Below are 19,951 nucleotides of genomic sequence, written 5' to 3'. Positions count from 1 at the left end.
TCTCTGAATAATTAGTAAATTTAATGTGATAAATTTTCAGTAATCTTAAATAATACCCCAAAGGAGCTGAGAGAAAACTGAGCTAGTGTAAAAACCCTGTAGTGAAATTATAAGAGAGATTACAGAGACAAGACCATAAAGCTGGTATTACTGTAACAGGCTCGTCACAGCTCTCAGCTCAGTTGTTTAGGTTTAACCAAATGTCTGACCTACATTAAGTGTTCAGTGAGACTGCAGTTAATTCTACAGTTATCAAGAATTAGGAGCTAAAAAATTTAACAATACACTTACACTCATTTTCTTTTGGAATTTTCAGTTCTAGTTCATTGTAGTAGTGCATTCCTTTACGTTTAATACTGGGAAGGCTGAGGCAAGGGGATTCTTCATTTGGTGCCAGCCTGGGCTATATAGGAACTCTTAACAATCCCCTCCCCCTTTGTCTCTGCATGTCACCACTGCTCATGCATTGAGCATGCAAGATCATTAGGCAATAAGATCAAAGAACATCATTTGCCTTTTCTGAAAGCTGCTGCTGAGAAATAATACTGGTTTTGGTAAACTGGACCAAGTTGATGACAGTGATGGTCCTAAAGCCTAAAATGATAAAGTTAGAAACTGTCAACATTCTAAGCTAGGTGTGGGGATACATGTCTGCACGTATGTGTGCATGCACATGTCTGCATAAGTCAGCACCACCTTAACAAGTCTAAGTTAATTTTGGGGATGTAGTAATTCAAATTATTATGATGATGATGTTGTTGTTTGTTTTTCAGACAGGGTCTCACTATATAGCTCTGCCTGTCCTAGAAATCACTATATAGACCAGGCTGGCCTCAAACTCAGACTGGTCTGCCTCTGCTGGAATTGAAGGTGTGTGCAATCACACCCATCTTTATGTTCATTTCATTTTGATGGTTTTGTTGTTTTTGTGACAGCATCTTCTCTATGTAGCCTAAGTTGGCTTTAAGCTGTCAGTCCTGCTGCCTCTGCCTGCCTGCTGTTGGAAATACAGACACATATTCCCACACCTTGCTTAGAATGCCTTGGTCTTCAGGACCATCGCTGTCATCAGCTTGGCACAGTTTACCAAAACCAGTAATGTTTTGCAGCAGCAGCAGCTTTCGGAAAAGGCAGATGGTGTTCTTTGATCTTACTGCATAAGCTGTGGTGATGTTTAGAACAAACTCTTTCATTGAGTAGAATTGTCCTAAGAAACAGTGCAATCTAATATTCCACTTGGCCTGTTTTTCAGGAAGCTGAAGAAATGCACATAAAAGCAATTCAGATTAAGGAGCAGCTCCTTGGCCAAGAAGATTATGAAGTGGCCCTTTCAGTGGGACACCTGGCATCTCTGTATAATTATGACATGAATCAGTATGAAAATGCTGAGAAACTGTACCTGCGGTCGATAGCCATTGGTATGTTACCTTTCCGTCCGTCTTCCTTAGTTGAGGTCTAGAGAGCTTGTCTGTGCTCCTAGATCCTGCTGACAAGTAAGTGCCGCATGCACGAGGCAGCCATAGCAGAGCAGAGCACAGTGCTCTCTCTCTGCGCCACTCCTCTCAGGCTCTTCCTCCGCACTGAAGCCAACAAGCACAGCCTGTGATACAAGCCACCATTTAAGGTGTCTGTCCTGCTGCTGCCCCCGAGCCTCCTGCCTCCTGGAGCTCTTACATCCTCACCTCTGTGTATTGTTGCATCACAGTCGATGGTGACTTCCATGACTGAGGAATGTTTGACTGAACTTGCATGTCGCCATCATCTAGTCTATGTTGAATGAACACAGAGCATTTGAACTGTTGTCATTTGACAGCATTACCTCATTGTATGAAATTGTTGTGGTTCGAGCTCATTTTGAATTGTCTATATCTCCTGTAACTGAGGCCTCTTGGTCACCTGTGCGTCAAGGTCTCTCATCCTGTGGCTTGTTTTCTTGAGAGCGCCTGGATAGGACAGTTCATTTCGCTTCATTTTATTTTGGTTAGTTGGTGTTGACACAGGGACTTGTAGCTCCTGCTTCTTCCTAATGCTGGGTCCCAGGATGCACTACCACACCCTGCCTAAGGATGCCTGTGTTTCTATAGAATGCCTTGATGTCTTTAATTTATCACCAGTACTTTTTAAATTTTGTTTGAGGAATTTTGGTTTTCCTACCAGTTATGAAGTTACTTTGCTAAAATATCATCTTTTAGACACTTTACTTATATTCATGTTTTGATCTGCAATACTAAGATTAGCGTGTTCATCTTAGAAGAAACTTTACTTTTACTGTGTATATAGTTGACCTGGAACCATTTCTTCAATGCTCTGTCCTGTCCCCTTTGCTGTCTTTGTTACAAACAGTGGTCCATATATTTGTGTGCTAGTCAGTTATACATTGACTTACTTGATAAATCCGAGTGTTGGAAATACTAATGTTCTTTTTTTTTTTTAAAGATTTATTTATTTTTATTATATATAAGTACACTGTAGCTATCTTCAGACACTCCAGAAGAGGGAGTCAGATCTCATTACGGATGGTTGTGAGCCACCATGTGGTTGCTGGGATTGAACTTCGGACCTTCGGAAGAGCAGTCGGGTGCTCTTACCCGTTGAGCCATCTCACCAGCCCACTAATGTTCTTAAAATCAAAAAGTAATAGGCAAGCACTTTCCTTGTGATGTGTAGTTTCCTTAATTTTCTTCTACCTAATTTTCAACACTTGTTTGTTTATAGCTTATTTTTCTATATATGATTTTACATAAAGGCACATGCATAAGTATTTTCTTATATTTCCTTTTCATACAAAATGAGCATCGTGTGGCTGTCCACTATGCTTTTGTTTTTCTGTTGCTGTGACAGAAACATCGTGACTAAAGACAACTTGGGCGGAGAGGGTTCATTTCAGCTCACACTGCAGATTAACCTGTCATTGAGGGAAGTCATGGCAGTGACTGAAGGCAGGCACCATGGAGAAACCCTGCTTGCTGGCTAGCTTACTGGCTCACCATGGCCAGCTAGTTTTCTTTGATAGCCCCAGATACTGCCTGTCTAAGGTATTGCCCACTATAGCCAGGCTTTGCCAAATCAGTCATCAATCTACATCTCTCGTAGGCAGTGACCACAGACCAATCTGGTTCAAGCAGTTCCTCAGTTAAGCTTTCTTCTTCTTGCCTGTCACTTTAAAGTTGTATCAACTTGGTGGGGGGAGGGGGGATACTTGCTTTAAAAACAAAATTTACTGGGTGGTAGTGGAACACAACTTTAATCCCAGCTCTCAGGAGGCAGAGATAGACAGATCTCTGTGAGTTGGAGTCCAGTGTTGTCTACAGATTGAGTTCCAGAACAACCAGGGCTACACAGAGAAACCCTGCCTTGAAAAGCCAAACACCAAAACGAAATTTGTCAGAGATGATGTCGCACCCCTTTAATCCCAGCACTGGGGAGGCAGAGGCTGTGATAGCATGCGAGTTTGAGGTCTGTGTAGTGAGTTCCAAAACAGGCAGGGCTACACATAAAGATTCTACAAATCTTTCATGTTATTTAAAAATATCTTTAAAAACATTAGTCCTAAACCTGAACTTTGGACTGGTAGGTGGCTCATCACCCTAGATGACTTGAAGTCTTTCTTGAGAAGTCTCATGATAGGAGGGAAGGAGACGCCTGAAAGGCAGGATCCCCAGGCCTCCACACATGCAGTAGCTTGAGTGTGTGAGTACACAGAAACACACATGTAAAATAAGTACAACCTTTTTTTAAACCGGTGAAATTTAGCGTTCTAGTAAAGCCAGTTCCTTGAAGTCTTTAGAGACATTGCAGGGATGAAAGTAGGTAAGAGCAGTGATAGAGGGACTGCACCTCTTTCCTTCCATAGGACTAAAACCAAGTCAGCCTACTGAAAGAGGAGAACCTGGGCCAGGGGTGATGGCTCATGCCTTTAATCCCAGCACTTGGGAGGCAGAGGCAGGAGGATCTCTTTGAGTTCCAGGTCAGCCTGGTATGAATGGCTACACAGAGAAACCCTGTCTCAAACAAACAAACAAACAAATTGTATTGAAATCTAAACAAAAAAGTATTGTAATTATTTGATCTAAGTCTTTTTGTGTTGCTTTAGGGAAGAAACTGTTTGGTGAAGGCTACAGTGGACTAGAATATGATTACCGGGGCCTCATTAAACTTTACAACTCCATTGGGAATTATGAGAAAGTGTTCGAGTATCACAACGTTCTGTCTAACTGGAACCGGTTGCGAGATCGACAGTATTCAGTGACCGATGCCCTTGAAGACGTCAGCAGCAGCCCCCAGTCCACTGAAGAAGTGGTGCAGTCCTTTCTGATGGCTCAGAATGTTGAGGGACCAAGCTGCTGAGGGACAGCCTCAGCTAACAATTACCTTTCCCAGATTCCGGGGAATTCATACTGTGAAATCAAACCATGTTGTTTTTAGGGCTGGCATTTGCATTGAAACACTGGTCCAGTCCACCCAAGACCCTATTTCGGGTAGTCCTGTATTGCAGTTCCTGTAGAATAAGCATATATTGAGTTATATCAGCATGTGCCGCGTGTATAAGTAGTCCCACATTCTCACCCCAGTAGAACAACAGGAAACCGTTTTTTTTTTCTTTTTAAAAAATAATTCGTTTTTCAGAAAGTCTGAAAGAAAAAAAAAAAAAGAACCCCTAAATAAAACTATTTAAGAGTTTAAAAGAGTTGCATTCTTATTATGTAAGGATGATTTCAAAAACTTTTTAACATATAGTTAATTCTTCCATGTGGAGGTATTCAATACTGTATTGTAAGGAAATCTTATGGAAAACTCTTTATATGCAGTATAGAAAAGTAACATAGATACTAGTAAGAGGGGAGGGGCACCCTGACCTAGATTTGGCCGTCTTTTCCAAATCAGGGCATTCAGCCATTCCAGAACTGTCTCAGTGACGGACTGTCAGGTTCGTCTGACTGGACCAACGTTGATCTGTCGGTCCGTCTCAGAACCCCACGTAGACCAGCAGTTGTAACTCTGTATTTGGTACCACGGTGAGATGCTCTAAAGTGATTGCTGACAGGACCAGAAGGACTAAAAGGACCAGGCAGCCGTGGACGGTGTGACTTGGACCAGCGGCTTTCAGTTGTGGCTTTAGTGACTGCAGTTGCCTTGCCAGTAGAATGCAGAGTACTAATGCAAGAGCTTCATTTACATCAGAGATACCAAACTGTGGGATGTGGGCAACGCCAGTGGCAAATATTTAGTCCTGGTACATGGATGGCAATATCATAAGCACACCAATGTCTAACCATCTCTGCAGCCACTCCCTTTAATCTTTGCCCTGAATCTCCATGTAGTTAAAAAACATACTGGCTAAGAGTCATGAAATCAGTCATGTTCAGATGAGAATTTTAGGTTTACTGTATGGTGTGTGGGGATTAAAAAGATGAATGCACACAAAAAGAAATCTTAGAAAATTTGTTATTGTTGAAAATAATTGTACAACTAAGTCATTTTAACGGAAATCTCGGACTCCTTCAGTTGCAATGTTTCACTGATTGGGGCTTTGATTTTTCTAAGTTTTTCAAGCTAGCCAGATTACTCAATGTGGGGCTAATGCTCAGTTCCTAAGTTGTGACATGTAACAAAAGAAAAAGACCTTCTGTTGTTACCTCAATTCTTAGCACAGTGGCCCCTCTGGTCTGGCACCTCTGTGGTTAAGAATCTGGGTTTCTCCCCTATTTTCAGGGGCTCTGACTTGGCTGTTAGCTACACTGCTCCCGGCAGTGCTTGGAGGTGTGAGTGAATGGGTATGTGTCAGATTCTGTTTTGTTAGCATGTTTGTATGTCGGTGAGGGGAAAACAAAGCTATCATGGAGAATACAGAAACATTATTTAAGATTTGCCTGAACTTTTTGTTTTAACTTACCCTTTTTTGTGTTTTTTTTTGTTTTTTTCGAGACAGGGTTTCTCTGTAGCCCTGGCTGTCCTGGAACTCACTCTGTAGACCAGGCTGGCCTCGAACTCAGAAATCCGCCTGCCTCTGCCTCCCGCGTGCTGGGATTAAAGGCGTGCGCCACCACGCCCGACTAACTTCCCAATGTTTAGCTTGGTTTGAAACTGCTCTTTGTGGACTTAGTGGTAAGCCAGTGTGGTATGGCCTTTAGAAGGGACTTTCGTGGAGATGCACCCCGCAGATGAGGCAGGCTCTCTGTCATCCTGACACAACCACTCAAACTTATTCCTCCAACTGAATTTCCTTTAAAATTCTTCAAAGAACTCAATTTGGCACACTTGCAGTTTATGCAGCTGGCTCTCCCCTTCCCCCTTAATTACTGTTTTGTGAGAGTCACCTTTATTTCCACATAGTCTGTGTGACCAAGGAGTAGCATCCGGTTACTCAGCTGGAGCCCCACAAGCCTATATAGTTAATCCCTCCAAAGACAGTTTCAGGAGAGGCTTTTTGTATACTTTTATTGGATATTTAGCGTCCTGTGGTATGTTTGTGGTATAGGAATGTCATGGTAAATTGTTTTTCAATAAATGTTTTAAAACTTAAGTTTTCACATGGATTATTTGTATTTAATCTTCATTTTTGGTGGTGTGCACATACAGTGTTTTGTATAGTCAGATAACTTCCGGGCTCATCTTCCTTAGCTCAGTTCAACTGAACTCGCACTCAGTGATAAAGGAACATGGTCTTAGAAGCCTTGACTACAGGGTGATAATGTCAGTTGGCAACCAGCCCCCACCGCCAGCAGCAGCTCTATCAGCTGCTCCATCTGACCATTCCTTAATATTGTTCTCTGTAAGTTACTAAAGGCTACTCTAATGCCTACACTCTAGCACTCCATCTTCTTAGTGATATGACTTTATATGTTCTGATTCTAGTGAAAAGAATGCCCTGATCGTTTCAAGGGTGGGATTCATCCCTCAGCAAGGGTGATGTAGTGAGAGGAACGCCACCGTAATTTTATTTTAAATATTATTAAAGCAGGGTGTGGCACATATCTATAATGTCAGTATTCAGGAGACTGAGTGAGGTAAGAGACTGAGTTCCAGGCAGCCTGGGCTACAAAGGGAGATTGTCTCCAAACTCTAAAAGGAAAAACTGAATAAAATTTACCTCAGAATAATCAGTGGCTTGCATGTAATTTTAAATAAGGGCCTCTGCTCTCACCCTCCCCTGGATTCTCGTGTTCCTAAAGTCTGGTGCTATTCCATTTGGGGGCATGAGGAGCCTGTGCATGCATGTGACCCAGGGAGTCACTTGTTCGGTGTAATAGCGCCAACTGAGTAAAAGCTCAGTGCACAACATTTATGGTCCTCAAACTAGGCTTTGCCCTGAGGATTTAAACCCTTTCTTTCTCCATCCATGTACATTCATTTTTATAAACATCTCACCAGCACCCTGCCCGGGTATTGCTGCCTGTGAGAATCAATGATTTGAATGGAGCCCTTTGTCCTAGACCATGGGAATGTCTTGTGAGCATTCAGTACAGGGAACTGCACGTGCTGGCACAAGTTCAATCCCAACTCCATGGGAGGCTGAAACAGGAGAATCACTTGGGATGCCCCAGGATGGCCTAGTGATAAGACCCTGTCTCAAGAAATGCAGTAGTGCACCAGCTGCCAGCCTGGAAGTCTGAGCAGCCATTGAACTTGATTGTCTTTATAGGCAAAACGCGATGCAAGCTTTTGGCCAAAATTTTGCAAATTCAAAGAATGTTTTGCTAAGTTACAGATGTTGTTAACTGCCATCTTTTTTCTTTTTTATATATATGTTTTCCCCTAGGGTGTTTAGCCTTGCTGCTTCCAATCTTCTTTTTCTGGATGGCAAAGTTACTACTGGAAAGAAATTATTTATAATTACTGAATTTTAAGAGTTTTATTTTGTTTTAAAAATTAACACTTTTCACCTCTTGGCTTTAGAGGACTTCAGATTAGCTGGAATTAAAAAAAAAAAGATTTAAGTAGAACATTTGGATTAGTGTACAGATCTTAACACTAGTATTTCTTTTGTCCCAAATCTCAGGAATGTTTTAGGCAGAAAACTGGCTTTTCCCCTGATGGTGATTGAAGGAGGGTGCTTTAGGATTGATTAAATAGCACTGTTTTAATTGCAGTTCTAGGTATCTATAGCATGAGTGGCCTTAATGAGTTTGTTGAAGTGCACATGTTTTTCAGAAGTAAAATTTAAGATTAAATATATATGCTATATATAGATATCTAGAAAACTTGGTTGTGGTGCACAAAGTGTTGAATCACTGAATCGCAGGTACCATTTGTATAACATCACTTGTTTCTGTATATTCCTTTTATGGGAAAATATGTTGCCATGGTGACTAAAAACTTTTCAATTTAGTTTTACTTTTATGTGAATGCTACATTTTATTAAATATTACCAGGTCAGTACTATTTTTATACCTTATTAAGTAACGGGTTTTAGTTTAATAGGCTCAAAATAAAAAGAAAAACCCTTAATGGAATAATTACAAATGAATCACTAACATTCTTTACAGGAAAATCCCCACTACTAGTGCCACAGTAATTTCTATAGTAATATCTCTGGTCATTAATAAATTCTGAAGACAGCTCATTGAGTCAGAACGGCCTTTCATATCATTCTCACTTGTAGTGCCCACCGTTATTTGTAATTATTAAACCACACTAAGTATGTTTGTAACCAGCATTGTGATATATTCTGTACTTGTATTGCTAAATGAATTATTGACCTAATAAATAGTGTTCCTGCATTCGTAGTGTATGCTTCCGATTGAATTGTGATTGCTTTGGGTTAGAATTTTGGCTTTTAGTTTGTAGACTGTGTGAGAGAAACGTGAAGCTAGAACAAAAGTGTGGTCAAGAAAAGGAAGCTGTGGGGGCTGGTGAGATGGCTCAGTGGGTAAGAGCACCCGACTGCTCTTCCGAAGGTCAGGAGTTCAAATCCCAGCAACCACATGGTGGCTCACAACCATCCGATCACGAGATCTGACTCCCTCTTCTGGAGTGTCTGAAGACAGCTACAGTGTACTTACATATAATAAATAAATAAATAAATCAAAAAAAAAAAAAAAAAAAAAAGAAAAGGAAGCTGTGCTGCAGAGGCTCATGGAGACAGATCTCTAACCTTGCCCTCGGCAGCCCTTGGAAATGACAGCTTTAGAGGAAAGTGACCATCTCTCTTCAGTAGCTTTCCTAGTACAAAAAGCTGTGGATGGTTAAGAGACTTGGTGGAGGTCAGTTAAAAGGATGACAGAATTCTCCAGTCTCCCCATGTCTGGGTTTCAGTTCCAACTGCCCCGTAACTGTAAGGATTTTAACCCTCTTTTCCACATGTGAAGTAGATCTTTTAAAGAGAACTATACCATGAAACAACCAATCAAAAGAATTACAGAAAATGAGGCCATATTTTAAATGGTTTGGTTTGGTTTGGTTTGGTTTTTCGAGACAGGGTTTCTCTGTGTAGCTCTGGCTGTCCTGGAACTCTGTAGACCAGGATTAAAGGCGTGCGCCATCACCGCCCGGTGTAACAGGATCTGATGACCTCTTCTGGTGTGTCTGAAGAGAGTGACAGTGTGCTCATATACATAATTAAATCTTTTTTTAAAAAGATTTATGTATATATCTATATAGATACACGTATGTATATATGTGTATGTATGTATATATGCATACACACGTGTGTGTATACATATACATTATATATATGTATATATATTTTATGTATACACACACACACACATACATATAATGACTATTTTAACATGCATGGACTTCAATATACTAAGAAGCCAAACAGCTGAGCGAGAGTCAGGAGACATGAGGATCCTTGGCTGCATACCAAGTTGGAAGCCAGTCTAGCCTACATGAGACTGAATCAAAATGACAACAAAGACAAATAAAATGACCATATAATTTTAGTGTTACATTCACCACAGAAGCAGTGGGGAAGGGAAAATGGGAAATGATTGCTTAATGGTTTCCATTTTACACCATGAAGAAGTTATGGAGATTAGCTGCACAGTAAATGGAGACATAATTGCAGTAAAAATGGTCAAGATGCAACACATTGAAGGCAGGAAGATAGTATGGTAAATCTTCTGTGTATTTAGAACTTTGTTTTTTAACACTTAGGTGTTTTGTTTGTTTTTTTAATGCTTTCAGTCTCTCTAGGCAGGGCTGGCAGAGATGGCTCAGTGGGTACAGACCCTTGTCATGCAGCCTGCTGGCTGACTACAGCCTCCAGTTCTCACATAAAAAGAGAAGCAACTCCTGTAAGGCATCCTCTGACCTCCACAAGCATGCCCTTGTAAGTGTGGGCATGCAGCCACTAAAGTACAAAACATTTCTTTTTAACACTTGCCTGGCAGTTAAGTCCGCCATGATGCTGCATTTGGAAGAATGGCCGTGAGGGCCAGGGACAGGTGTGCACTCTAAGTCCTGGAGAAACAGGAGCAGGGCTGGGGTGGGGTTGGCTGTCTCTGCCAGTTTGGTCTACGTAGTTTCAGACCAGGCCAGAGCTACACATGCAAATAAATGTAAAGCAACTATAACAACAAAACACAGTTTCTTTCCAAATCCGTTACTTCCAATTTGTTAGGGTTTGTGCTCACTCTTTCTCATTAAATTTCGACACAAAATACAGAACTAATCCACAAAATAGGACAGAAAATTCAGGAAACAGACCCAAGTAAGCCAGAAATGTGATAGAAGAGCTACGTCTAAAACTGGCCATAGAAAAGATGGCTTTGCCCTAAATGCTACAGTCTATAAGTACACACACCTACATATACAGACACACCCGTGGACAAGTGTTGAACCAATTGAAAAGCACACACACTAAGGCTCCGAGTGAGACACAGAAATCTGATGAAGAACACAGAGTGCTCCCCCTTCTCCTGAACTACAAGTGTAGACACAAGAAAGAGACTGGAGCAGCCATGCGGGCTGGGGTCAGAGTGGGCTGGGCAATGAGCCGTCACAGTTCTGGTTGGGAGCCTTTTCCACTTTGTTTTAGGGAGGAGCTGGAAATTCAGCTGAGTTGGTGATACTGCACACCTAGCATTCATGAAGCCATGGGTCTCATCTCTAGCACTGCTTAAACTAGGCATGAATGGGACGCCTATAAGCCCAGAGCTAGGGAGATAGGGGCAGAAGGATCGGAAGTTCAGGTTCAATCTTGACCACTTCGGGATTTCAAGGTCATACTATTGCAGTTCCATCTACTTGGGAGGCTAAAGCAGGAGGAGGACCAACTGAACTAGGCTGTCAAAGGCTGGTCTGCACAATTAAACCAAGTCTCACCCCCCACACACACACCCCAAAAACCCTTCAGAGAAGACCTCTTCTCTGGAAGGTCTCCTCTTGAGGCCTGCTGCCATGACACTGGTGAGGCTTTTTTGTTTTTGTTTTCTCCTTGGGGTTAGCTTTATCATAAAAGCATAGAGCAACATACTATGTCAACAGCTAACTCCTCTTCCATACCGCTTCCCTAGCTACTCTCTGACATCCTTACTACCACTCCAAGGTCATCCATTGGGTTGGACACACCTTAGCTGAGAACGTGCAACTAACTTTAGGAATAATGCATTGGAGGGCTGAAGCGGTGGCTTGGCAGCTAAGACCTGGGTTCAGTTCCCAGCATCTATCTACATAGCTGCTCACACCTTAACTAGTTAGTTCTTATTCTAGGGGATTTGGCGCCATCTTCTGGTCATGGAAGGCACAAGGTACACACACCTTGGACTTGGAATCAGGCCTAAACTACTTAAAGTAACCAATCAACCTATCAATCAAGAACACATTAGTCTCCCAGTTGTTTACATGTCATGAAAAATGTCAGGCTGGCCAAGATCAGGAGTCATAGTGTCACTGTGTACTGTCATTTGCAGCCAGTAGGTCATCAGCCCGAATCCTTACACCGACTTCCAGTACAGGAGACATTCATTGCCTTTATTCTTGGGGCTGTCTTTTCTCCTCTAGACAGTAGTTGAAAAAGTGCTGTTTGGGGCTGGTGAGATGGCTCAGTGGGTAAGAGCACCCGACTGCTCTTCCAAAGGTCTGGAGTTCAAATCCCAGCAACCACATGGTGGCTAACAACCATCTGTAATGAGATCTGACTCCCTCTTCTGGAGTGTCTGAAGACAGCTACAGTGTACTTACATACAATAAATAAATAAATCTTTTAAAAAAAAAAAAAGTGCTGTTTGGCTATGCTCTTTCTTTTGTTAATTCAACAGAATGCTAAATGACTAATATGGGCTGTTCACTATTATAATTGCTTAGGATATACCGATAAGCAAGTTAGTTATCTTCTGGCCATGTGAAAATATAATTTACAAATTTTAAAAAGAGGAAACTCTTTGTAAGCTTATTCTCTCATGTGTTTTGTCACAGGAATATAAAATTGAAACGGCGCCAGGCCTGACGGGCTCGGGGAAAGCAAGGGTTGGAGGAGCTGTGGGAGTGGATCAGACTGGACCTAGCAGATAACTTAGGCGTTCTTTGTATTGTTTAGCTGATTTTGAGACAGGCTAAATGATGTCGCACAAGCTGTCCTCCTGCCTTCCCTCCCCATCGCTGAGATTAGAGGTGTGCACCACACCAAGGCAGAGCTGACCCTGACTTCAGATGAATTGAGGAACGTTGGAGTTTTAAGCAGAGAAACCTGTGATCTGCCGTTTTAGAATTCTAAGATCGTACTGCGTTTGAGGAAAGAGGACACCAAACCCAGCCTCCGCTGTTGCCTTAAGGAGAGCTCCCCAGCACCTCTACCCGGGGTTTTGCGCGCGGGAGCCAGGTTGGAAGGCAGCGGTACTCCCCACAGTTCCTGTAGGTGGCGGTGCTGCCCCACGGACCATGACCAGCACCCTATTTTGCTGGGAGCCCCTCCGTATCACGCAGTTTCCGGTAGGCCGCCCCTCTCTCCGTGGTCCTCCTGCTTTGTCAAAATTGTTGTGATCCAGCCAGGCAAGGGTTAAAGGGAAAGAGCGAGCTGCTCCCGCACCACGTGACCTTCCTGCTACACACATTTACCCTGGCCCTGAAGTACCTGGTTCCCATTTGCCTTGGGCAGGGTCCTCATGTCTTGTCGCTTGTGTTGGGGGGGGGGGGGGGGGGAAGAGGAAAAATATAAAGGAAAACTGAAGTGAGTGGTGCATGCCTTGAAGGGGCAAAGGCAGACAACTCTCTGTGAGTTCGAGTGGTCTACAGAGTGTTCGGACAGCCAGAGATACATAGATAAACTCTGTCTCATAAAACAAACAAAATCGCTGGGCCTTGGAGGCTGGAGAGAGAAGGCTATCAGCGATAGCCTGTGCTTCTTGCCTTTCCAGAGGAAGATGTGGGTATTCCCAGCACCCACATCAGTTGGCTCAAAACCACTTATGAACTACAGTTCCAGAGAATCCCACATGCTCCATATATTCACACACACACACACACACACCACACCACACCACACACACACGCGCGCGCACACGCACACTTAGAGAGAAAATCACCGAGCCCACTTCCTTGCTTGGAGACTCCAGGTAAATGGTTTCTGGAGCTGGAAGCAATGTGCATTTTTTTAAGTCTCTAGTTTCCTCTTTTCCTTTCTTGCCTCTCATGGGTATCATCCAAACCCATCAACTGACTGCTGAAGGTGTGATTCATGTTGTCCGGAATGTGCAAGGCCCTAGTTTGGATTTCCAGCACTGTATAACAAAAGAGGACAAGAGGGCTTAGCGGGTAAAGGTGCTCGCCTTCCAGCCTGACGGTCTGGGTTCCATCTTGGGTCCATTTGGTGGTGGAAGGAAAGAACTGATTCCCTAATGTCCTCACAGTGGATCCTCACAGTATCCACTGACACAAAGGCACACACAATAAATAAATGAACAAATAAAAAATGAATGAATGAATGAATGAATGTAGCCAAGTGTTTTTGAACCTAAGTTTGTCATTCTTGTTGCATACCTGTGTTGCTTCTGTGTACTTTGGGGATATCAAATAACAACGGCCCCAAGAGTTGCACAGGAGTTGTAGATGTGTGAAGTCCATTGTTCAAGGCACAGGGTTGGGAGGAGCCATAGTAAACTAGGAAGCATATCAGAAAGGCTGATGCAACTGCTCCTCCACTCCAGCACCTGCCACATAGGACGCAATTCAAAAGTGGGTAGCTGTATGAGAGGCTAGAAGTCTGACTTTTCATTTAATGGGAAATGACAGTTATAATATTGGCAACTAATATTTTTAAAATGATGTGTGCAAGTGGAACTCCTCGTTGGTAATTAAATGCATTAGTAGCTGCCAAATTTTGATCACTAACCCAACTCACCATTCTGCTAAGACTATTGGTATTTCTTCTTTGGGATTCTATTTCTAGCCTCTCTCACGGTCATTTGGAAATCTCCCCAATACCCGAGCAGCATCGGTTCATTCCATTGTACCTCTCCTCCCTTGGCACTGCCTGCCCCACGCTACAGAGAAGATGGAGTCTAGATGATTCAGAGGCTGCTAGACTTGTCACTGACTGACCCGGTTCAATCAGTTATCCCATCCTGTGCTTTCCTGTGGCTAACATTGATAAAATCCTTCGTTCTTTTCCCCATTGGACTCTGATAATCCTCCACACAGGTGACCACAACTATTTACTTTGCAAAAAAATGTGCTACCTGCCACTTAGGAAGTGGCTGTAAACATTTTTTCCTTTGAGACAGGGTCTTATTGTATAGCTTTGGCTGGCCTGGAACTTCTTGTGTAGACCAGGCTGGACTTAAGACACACAGAAACCCAACTGCCTCTGCTGAGATTAAAAGAGGGACCACCAAGTCTGGCTTCAAATGTTTTTAAGCAAATGAAAGATGAATGAAGTTCAGACAAGTAAAGTACCACTGTCTTAAGAATTATTATTTCCCATTTATTATTATTTCCCATTTATTTATACTTAGAAATTGAGTATCCTTTTGATGAAGTAAACCTTCTTTACCCTCTTCAACCCCTTCATCCTCCAGAGTATACATGCAAGTGCCCAAGGGAGCCAGAGAGAGCTGCCCTCCACCCCTGTGGGTCTTCTTAGGAGCAGCTCTTGGGAGATTCTAGTCTTTCCTTAATCCTCTTTTTCTTCAGCTTTGGTTTTTGAGGAAGTTTCCTTAAAGAATCTGAAAGAATAAAAGGCAGAGAGGGTCCCAATGACATTGCAGCTTGTAAGAAACATCTGCAGGGTAGAAAGGGGAGAGCAATAAGGAAAGTTTGTCTCCCTGCCGTCTGTGTCCCTTGCTCTTTCTTTCACTGAGCCCTGTGAGGTGACGAGATGATATCACCCTCTGTGTACAGATGAGGATGTTCACCCAAGCACAGGGCAAGCATGTGGCATGTCCGAAGCTTTATAACAAGCTAGAGCTGCAGCTCCACTTCCCCTGCGCCCCTCTCAGTTCTCACCACCAATTCCAAGTGCTTTGAAAACACACGTCTGTAAGCAAACTGCCAAGTTTTAATCAATTTATGAATACAGTGCCAAAGAAACACCATACCTGTCACTGTAACGTAGACTCTGTACTGGTGGATTACAAATGACGGGCCTGCCGGTGTTATATGCCTTCCTTGTGTAACATGCGGGGAGGGCATCCTACATCTTCTCTAACCTCTAACATTTTCACCAGGCAAGTGTGTGTGTGTGTGTGTGTGTGTGTGTGTGTTACTGGGGATTGAACCCAGGTCTTCACATATGCTACAAGCATTCTACCTGAGCTATGTTCACAGCCCCTATCTCCAAGCTCCAACATCGAGAAACACACACACACACACTGAGAGAGACAGAGACTCCTCCAACAGGTCAGGTTAAAAAGACAGCAAGTTTGTCAAACTGAGGTGTGACCAGGTGAGACACCTGGTGTGAGCATCCCATGCAGCAGTTACCACTGAAACTTGAATATGGATTCTTTGATTCTACAAAGAGAGCACATTGCCCCGGGAAGGCCTGATGCCATTCATTTTAAAAAAAAAAAAAAAAAAAGCAAGTTTAGAGGCTGGAGGTGTGCTTCAGAGGTTAAAAGCACAAGCTGCTCTCCAGACAGCCTGGGCTTGGTTCCCAACATCCACATGGCGGCTATAACTGCTTGTAACTGCAGCTCCAGGGGATTTGATGCCCTCTTCTGACCTCCATAGGCTCTAAGATGTATATGGTACATAAAAACTCATGCAGGTACTCACACAAACAGAAATGAATAGCAAAGAAATAAAAAGCAAGTTCAGAGATGGGAGGTGGCTCAGTCTAAAAGAATTTGCCATGCAAGAATAAAGCCTAAGTTTGAGTCCTCAGCAGGCACACATCTGTGATGCCATTCTGGGGAGGCTGGGACTGGGCGATCAGCTTAGCTTAGTCAGGCTAGCCAGCCAGAGCTCCAGATTCAGTGAGAGACCCTTAGCTTCAAAAATAAGGTTGGGGAGTGACTGGGATGATTCATCTCCTACTGGTACCCCCCACCCCAGACATGAAGCAAGTTATCTGCAGTGTATAAAGTGTTAATCATGCAATAGTGGATGATGATAATGTGATGTTTATATCTTCCTATTTTTATTTATGTTTTTAATGTTCTGTTTATAATAATTAAAAGTAGGCTTAGCTGGGCGAGGTGGCACATGCCTTTAATCCCAGCACTCGGGAGGCAGAGGCAGGCGGATTTCTGGGTTCAAGGCCAGCCTGGTCTACAAAGTGAGTTCCAGGACAGCCAGGGCTATGCAGAGAAACCCTGTCTCGAAAAACAAAACAAAACAAAACAAAAAACAAAACAAAACAACAAAAACAAGGTAGGCTGGAGGCATAGTTCAGTTGGTAGAATCCTTGAGTGCACAAAGCCTTGGGTTTGATCACCAGCACCACATAAATCAGGTGGCTTTAATCCTAATTCTTACAAGGCCGGGGCAGTAGATCAGAATTTGAGGCCAGCTTGGACTACATGAGACCCTGTCTCAAAAAAAATTTTTTTTATTGTTTTAAATTCTTAAATTTACATTTATGTATGGGCCATCAGTATGGAGATCATAGGACAATTTGTGGGAAGAATTATTTCTGCCCTTCTACCCCATGGGTCCCAGATATCAATTGAGGTAATCAGGCTTAAGAACGAGGTCTTTACCCACTGAGCCTATTTGTTAGCCCATCTTTGCTCTCCAGTAAGGCCTCACACACTGTAGCCGAGGCTGGACTGGTAACTATGTAGTATGGGCTGATCTGAAACTCATGGCAACTGTCCTGACTCAGGCTTCGAAAAAGAGCTGGGATTACAGGCACAAGCCACCATGGGGGACTGCTTATGTTAATCCTTGCTTGAAGATACTGGGAATGTTGCTCAAGGATGTAGTACTTACTCAGCACACGTGACACCCTTGGTTATCTCCAGCTTCTCAGTCCACTGTCCAAGGCTTTCCCCCAGTGTCCCTGACATATACCTAACCTCTCCAATTTGCACTGTGTCACTCACGGCCAGGAAGGAAGAGAGCTGTCAGGCTCAGACTGAGAGAGGAGGCTGCAGCCTGTTGCAGAGAAACCCTCAGACTCTTCCGCAGCCCCTTATTCAGATAGTGGGCATCACCTCCTCTGGAGCAGTGTGAGGACCTTGGCTCCTCCAGCATGACAACTTCTTGGCCAGGGGCTTGCATCTTGGACAACCTCTCCTTCATGCCGCTGATATTTCCATGCAAGCCCCAGGCACTGCAGAGCCTGGGAAGACAGTCCTCTTGGTTGGCAAGCAGTGATCTCTCCGGTGCATCCAAGGGGCAGAGTGCGGCCTGAAATGGAATCCATTGTTGAGGAGACACTAGAGCAGAGATGAGCCTTAGTGCTACAGAAGCAGCCCCACCCAACCGCACCCCCAGCTGCTGAGGAACGATGGGATCTCCCTTTTGCCTAAAATGAGGTGAGAGTCACAGGAAACCTGATGGTGTGGGGTGAGCCAGGCTGCCACCTGTGTAGTCCAGGTAAGTCTCTCCGTGCTAAGTCATCTCAGCACAGACCTCCTGAGTCAGCCCATGGAATGCAGTGACCACTGCACCCATTGACGTCACTTCCTTGCTTCCTGCAGTGCTGAGGGTGGACACCAGGGCTTCATGCGTGGCAAGTGTTCTGCTGCCCGCACAGACAGAGCACCTTTGATTTTATGACCACAGCTTCCCTTTAAGAGTGGTGGGTGTCTTGTTTGCTTCTTGTAATGAGACAGTATGCTTTGTTTTTAAAATACTAACTCAAAAATTTTAAACTGAGATCCCGAAGATAGATTTTGCAGTTTTTCTGGCCAGTGAAGCCAAGAAAGGCAGGAGTCACTATAATGGCAACTTGTGTGTGTGTGTGTGTGTGTGTGTGTGTGTGTGTGTGTGTGTGTGTTGCTTGAGACAGGCTTTCTTTGTGTGGCTCTGGCTGTCCTGGAACTCACTTTGTAGACCAGGCTGGCCTCGAACTCAGAGATCCGCCTGCCTCTGCCTCCCAAATGCTGGGATTAAAGGCGTGCGCCACCACCACCCAGCAAATGGCAACTACTTATAGTTAGAAAAGGAACTACTAGAGCCAGACATGGAGTCAAATCATCACTCAAGCCCAGGAGTGAGGGTCAGCCCAGGCAACACAGCAGGACCCCCTCCCTTCTCTTAAAGAAAAGATGGGGCTATGTCAGTAAACCTATAGTGGGACGTGCCTACTTGTGTAAGGCCCTGAGTTCAGTCTCAGCATTGCAAAAAATAAAATAAATAAGAGGAAAGGAAAGAAAAAGGATTAACAAAATGATCCAAGTATTCATGTTCAAGAGCAGCAGAGATGCAGAGATGGGGAGGGCCCACAAAGCAGGTTAGGAGGGCAGTCACACAGGCAGCCTGGGGTTAGTCTTCCCACTGTGTGCCCTGACACAGTTATCTCACCTCCCTGTGCCTGGATGCTTCCTTTACAAATTGTGGGTAATAATTCTAATTGCTACTTAGAGTTACTTGTGACGATCACAGGAAGGAGCAGAAAGTGCTTGACACAAAGGCAATTTTCACTGTTGTTATTTAGGGTATTTGGGTGTGTGTGTGTGTGTGTGTGTCTTTTCCAGACAGGGTTCTCTGTGTAGCCCTTGCTTGTCACAAGTAGGCAAGTATGCACTACAGATTTACCAACATAGCCCTGAAAGATCCTGGCAGAATGTAAAAGGACACAGAAGCCCTGAAATTGGCAAGATAGACGTCAGTGTTAGCAGAACTAGCTTCACTGATTTAGAAAAATAGAGGTGCACAATGCTCTGGCCACTCCTTGAACCTGTGTGTCTGCCAAAGTTCTGACCAGGTGTGTGCCCATTGCTGCACCTTCATTAGACTCTTTCTTTGTACCCCTCCCATACCCATTTCTTGAAAATAGACATTGTTTAGATCTGGAAATCCCCTAATCTCCCCCTTCTCCTTTCCCCCCTGAGGGCCTATAAAAACTGGGACCTCTTTCCCCTCGAGGACGAATCCTCTACCCCTGTGTGGGATATGAGTCGTCCCCAGAGCTCTGGCTTTCCCCGAATAAAGCCTCATGTGGTTTGCAACAAGCTCGGTCTGTCGTGAGTTCTTGGGTGTCCGCTATTGTCCTGAGGCCTGAGCGAGGGGCTCCTCTCGGAGTCTTTCAGCCCCATCTTTTCTTTAAGTGAAGGGGAAGGGGTCCTGCTGTGTCGCCCTGGTCTCTAGACCAGGCTGGCCTGGAACCTGCCTCTGCCTCTGGAGTGCTGGGATTGAAGGCATTGCCTCCATGCCTGGCAGGCTTCTTATTTTGAACCAGAGGCTCAAATCAAAATCTGTACTGAAGCTTTGAGCGAGGCCTGAAAGTGAGGTCTGTTTAACATGCAAAAGATTGAGCAATGGATTCTGAGGAAACAGTAAAGAGTTCATTGGCATTGAACTCTCTGCAGCGATGAGAGGCTCTGGAAGGTAAAACTGTGAGTCAGTGAGTAGAGCAGTTTGCCAAGAGCTTGAAGGAAGGAAGGAAGGAGAGTGGGCA

General features: G+C 43.8%; 2 protein-coding genes across 10 annotated transcripts in view; one reads left to right on the top strand and one right to left on the bottom strand.

Annotated features, from left to right (window-relative positions):
- Appbp2 (amyloid beta precursor protein (cytoplasmic tail) binding protein 2) overlaps positions 1 to 4,685 on the top strand; it is a 43,813-nt gene extending 39,128 nt beyond the window's left edge. Inside the window, exons 12-13 of the mRNA NM_025825.3 lie at positions 1,253 to 1,418; positions 4,094 to 4,685. Of these exons, the coding sequence (NP_080101.1) occupies positions 1,253 to 1,418; positions 4,094 to 4,347 (420 nt within the window). The 3' untranslated portion in view covers positions 4,348 to 4,685. The remainder of the gene's footprint in view (positions 1 to 1,252; positions 1,419 to 4,093) is intronic.
- Positions 4,686 to 14,838: 10,153 nt separating this feature from the next.
- The window catches only part of 1700125H20Rik (RIKEN cDNA 1700125H20 gene), a 40,982-nt gene continuing 35,869 nt past the window's right edge, over positions 14,839 to 19,951 (bottom strand). For 5 of the 9 annotated variants that reach the window (XM_011249281.3, XM_006534339.4, XM_006534340.4 and 2 more), the window contains exon 5: positions 14,853 to 17,736. In XM_011249281.3, coding sequence (XP_011247583.1) covers positions 17,422 to 17,736 — 315 coding nt within the window. In that variant the 3' untranslated portion in view covers positions 14,853 to 17,421. Of the gene's footprint in view, positions 17,737 to 19,951 lie in introns of all 9 variants that reach the window. The other 4 variants (XM_030246376.1, XM_006534344.4, XM_006534341.4 and 1 more) reach the window with 2 other exon arrangements.

This window comes from Mus musculus, chromosome 11, assembly GCF_000001635.26.
Source record: "Mus musculus strain C57BL/6J chromosome 11, GRCm38.p6 C57BL/6J".
In the NCBI taxonomy this organism is placed as follows: domain Eukaryota; kingdom Metazoa; phylum Chordata; class Mammalia; order Rodentia; family Muridae; genus Mus; species Mus musculus.
This window is presented reverse-complemented; position numbering and strand designations above follow the sequence as displayed.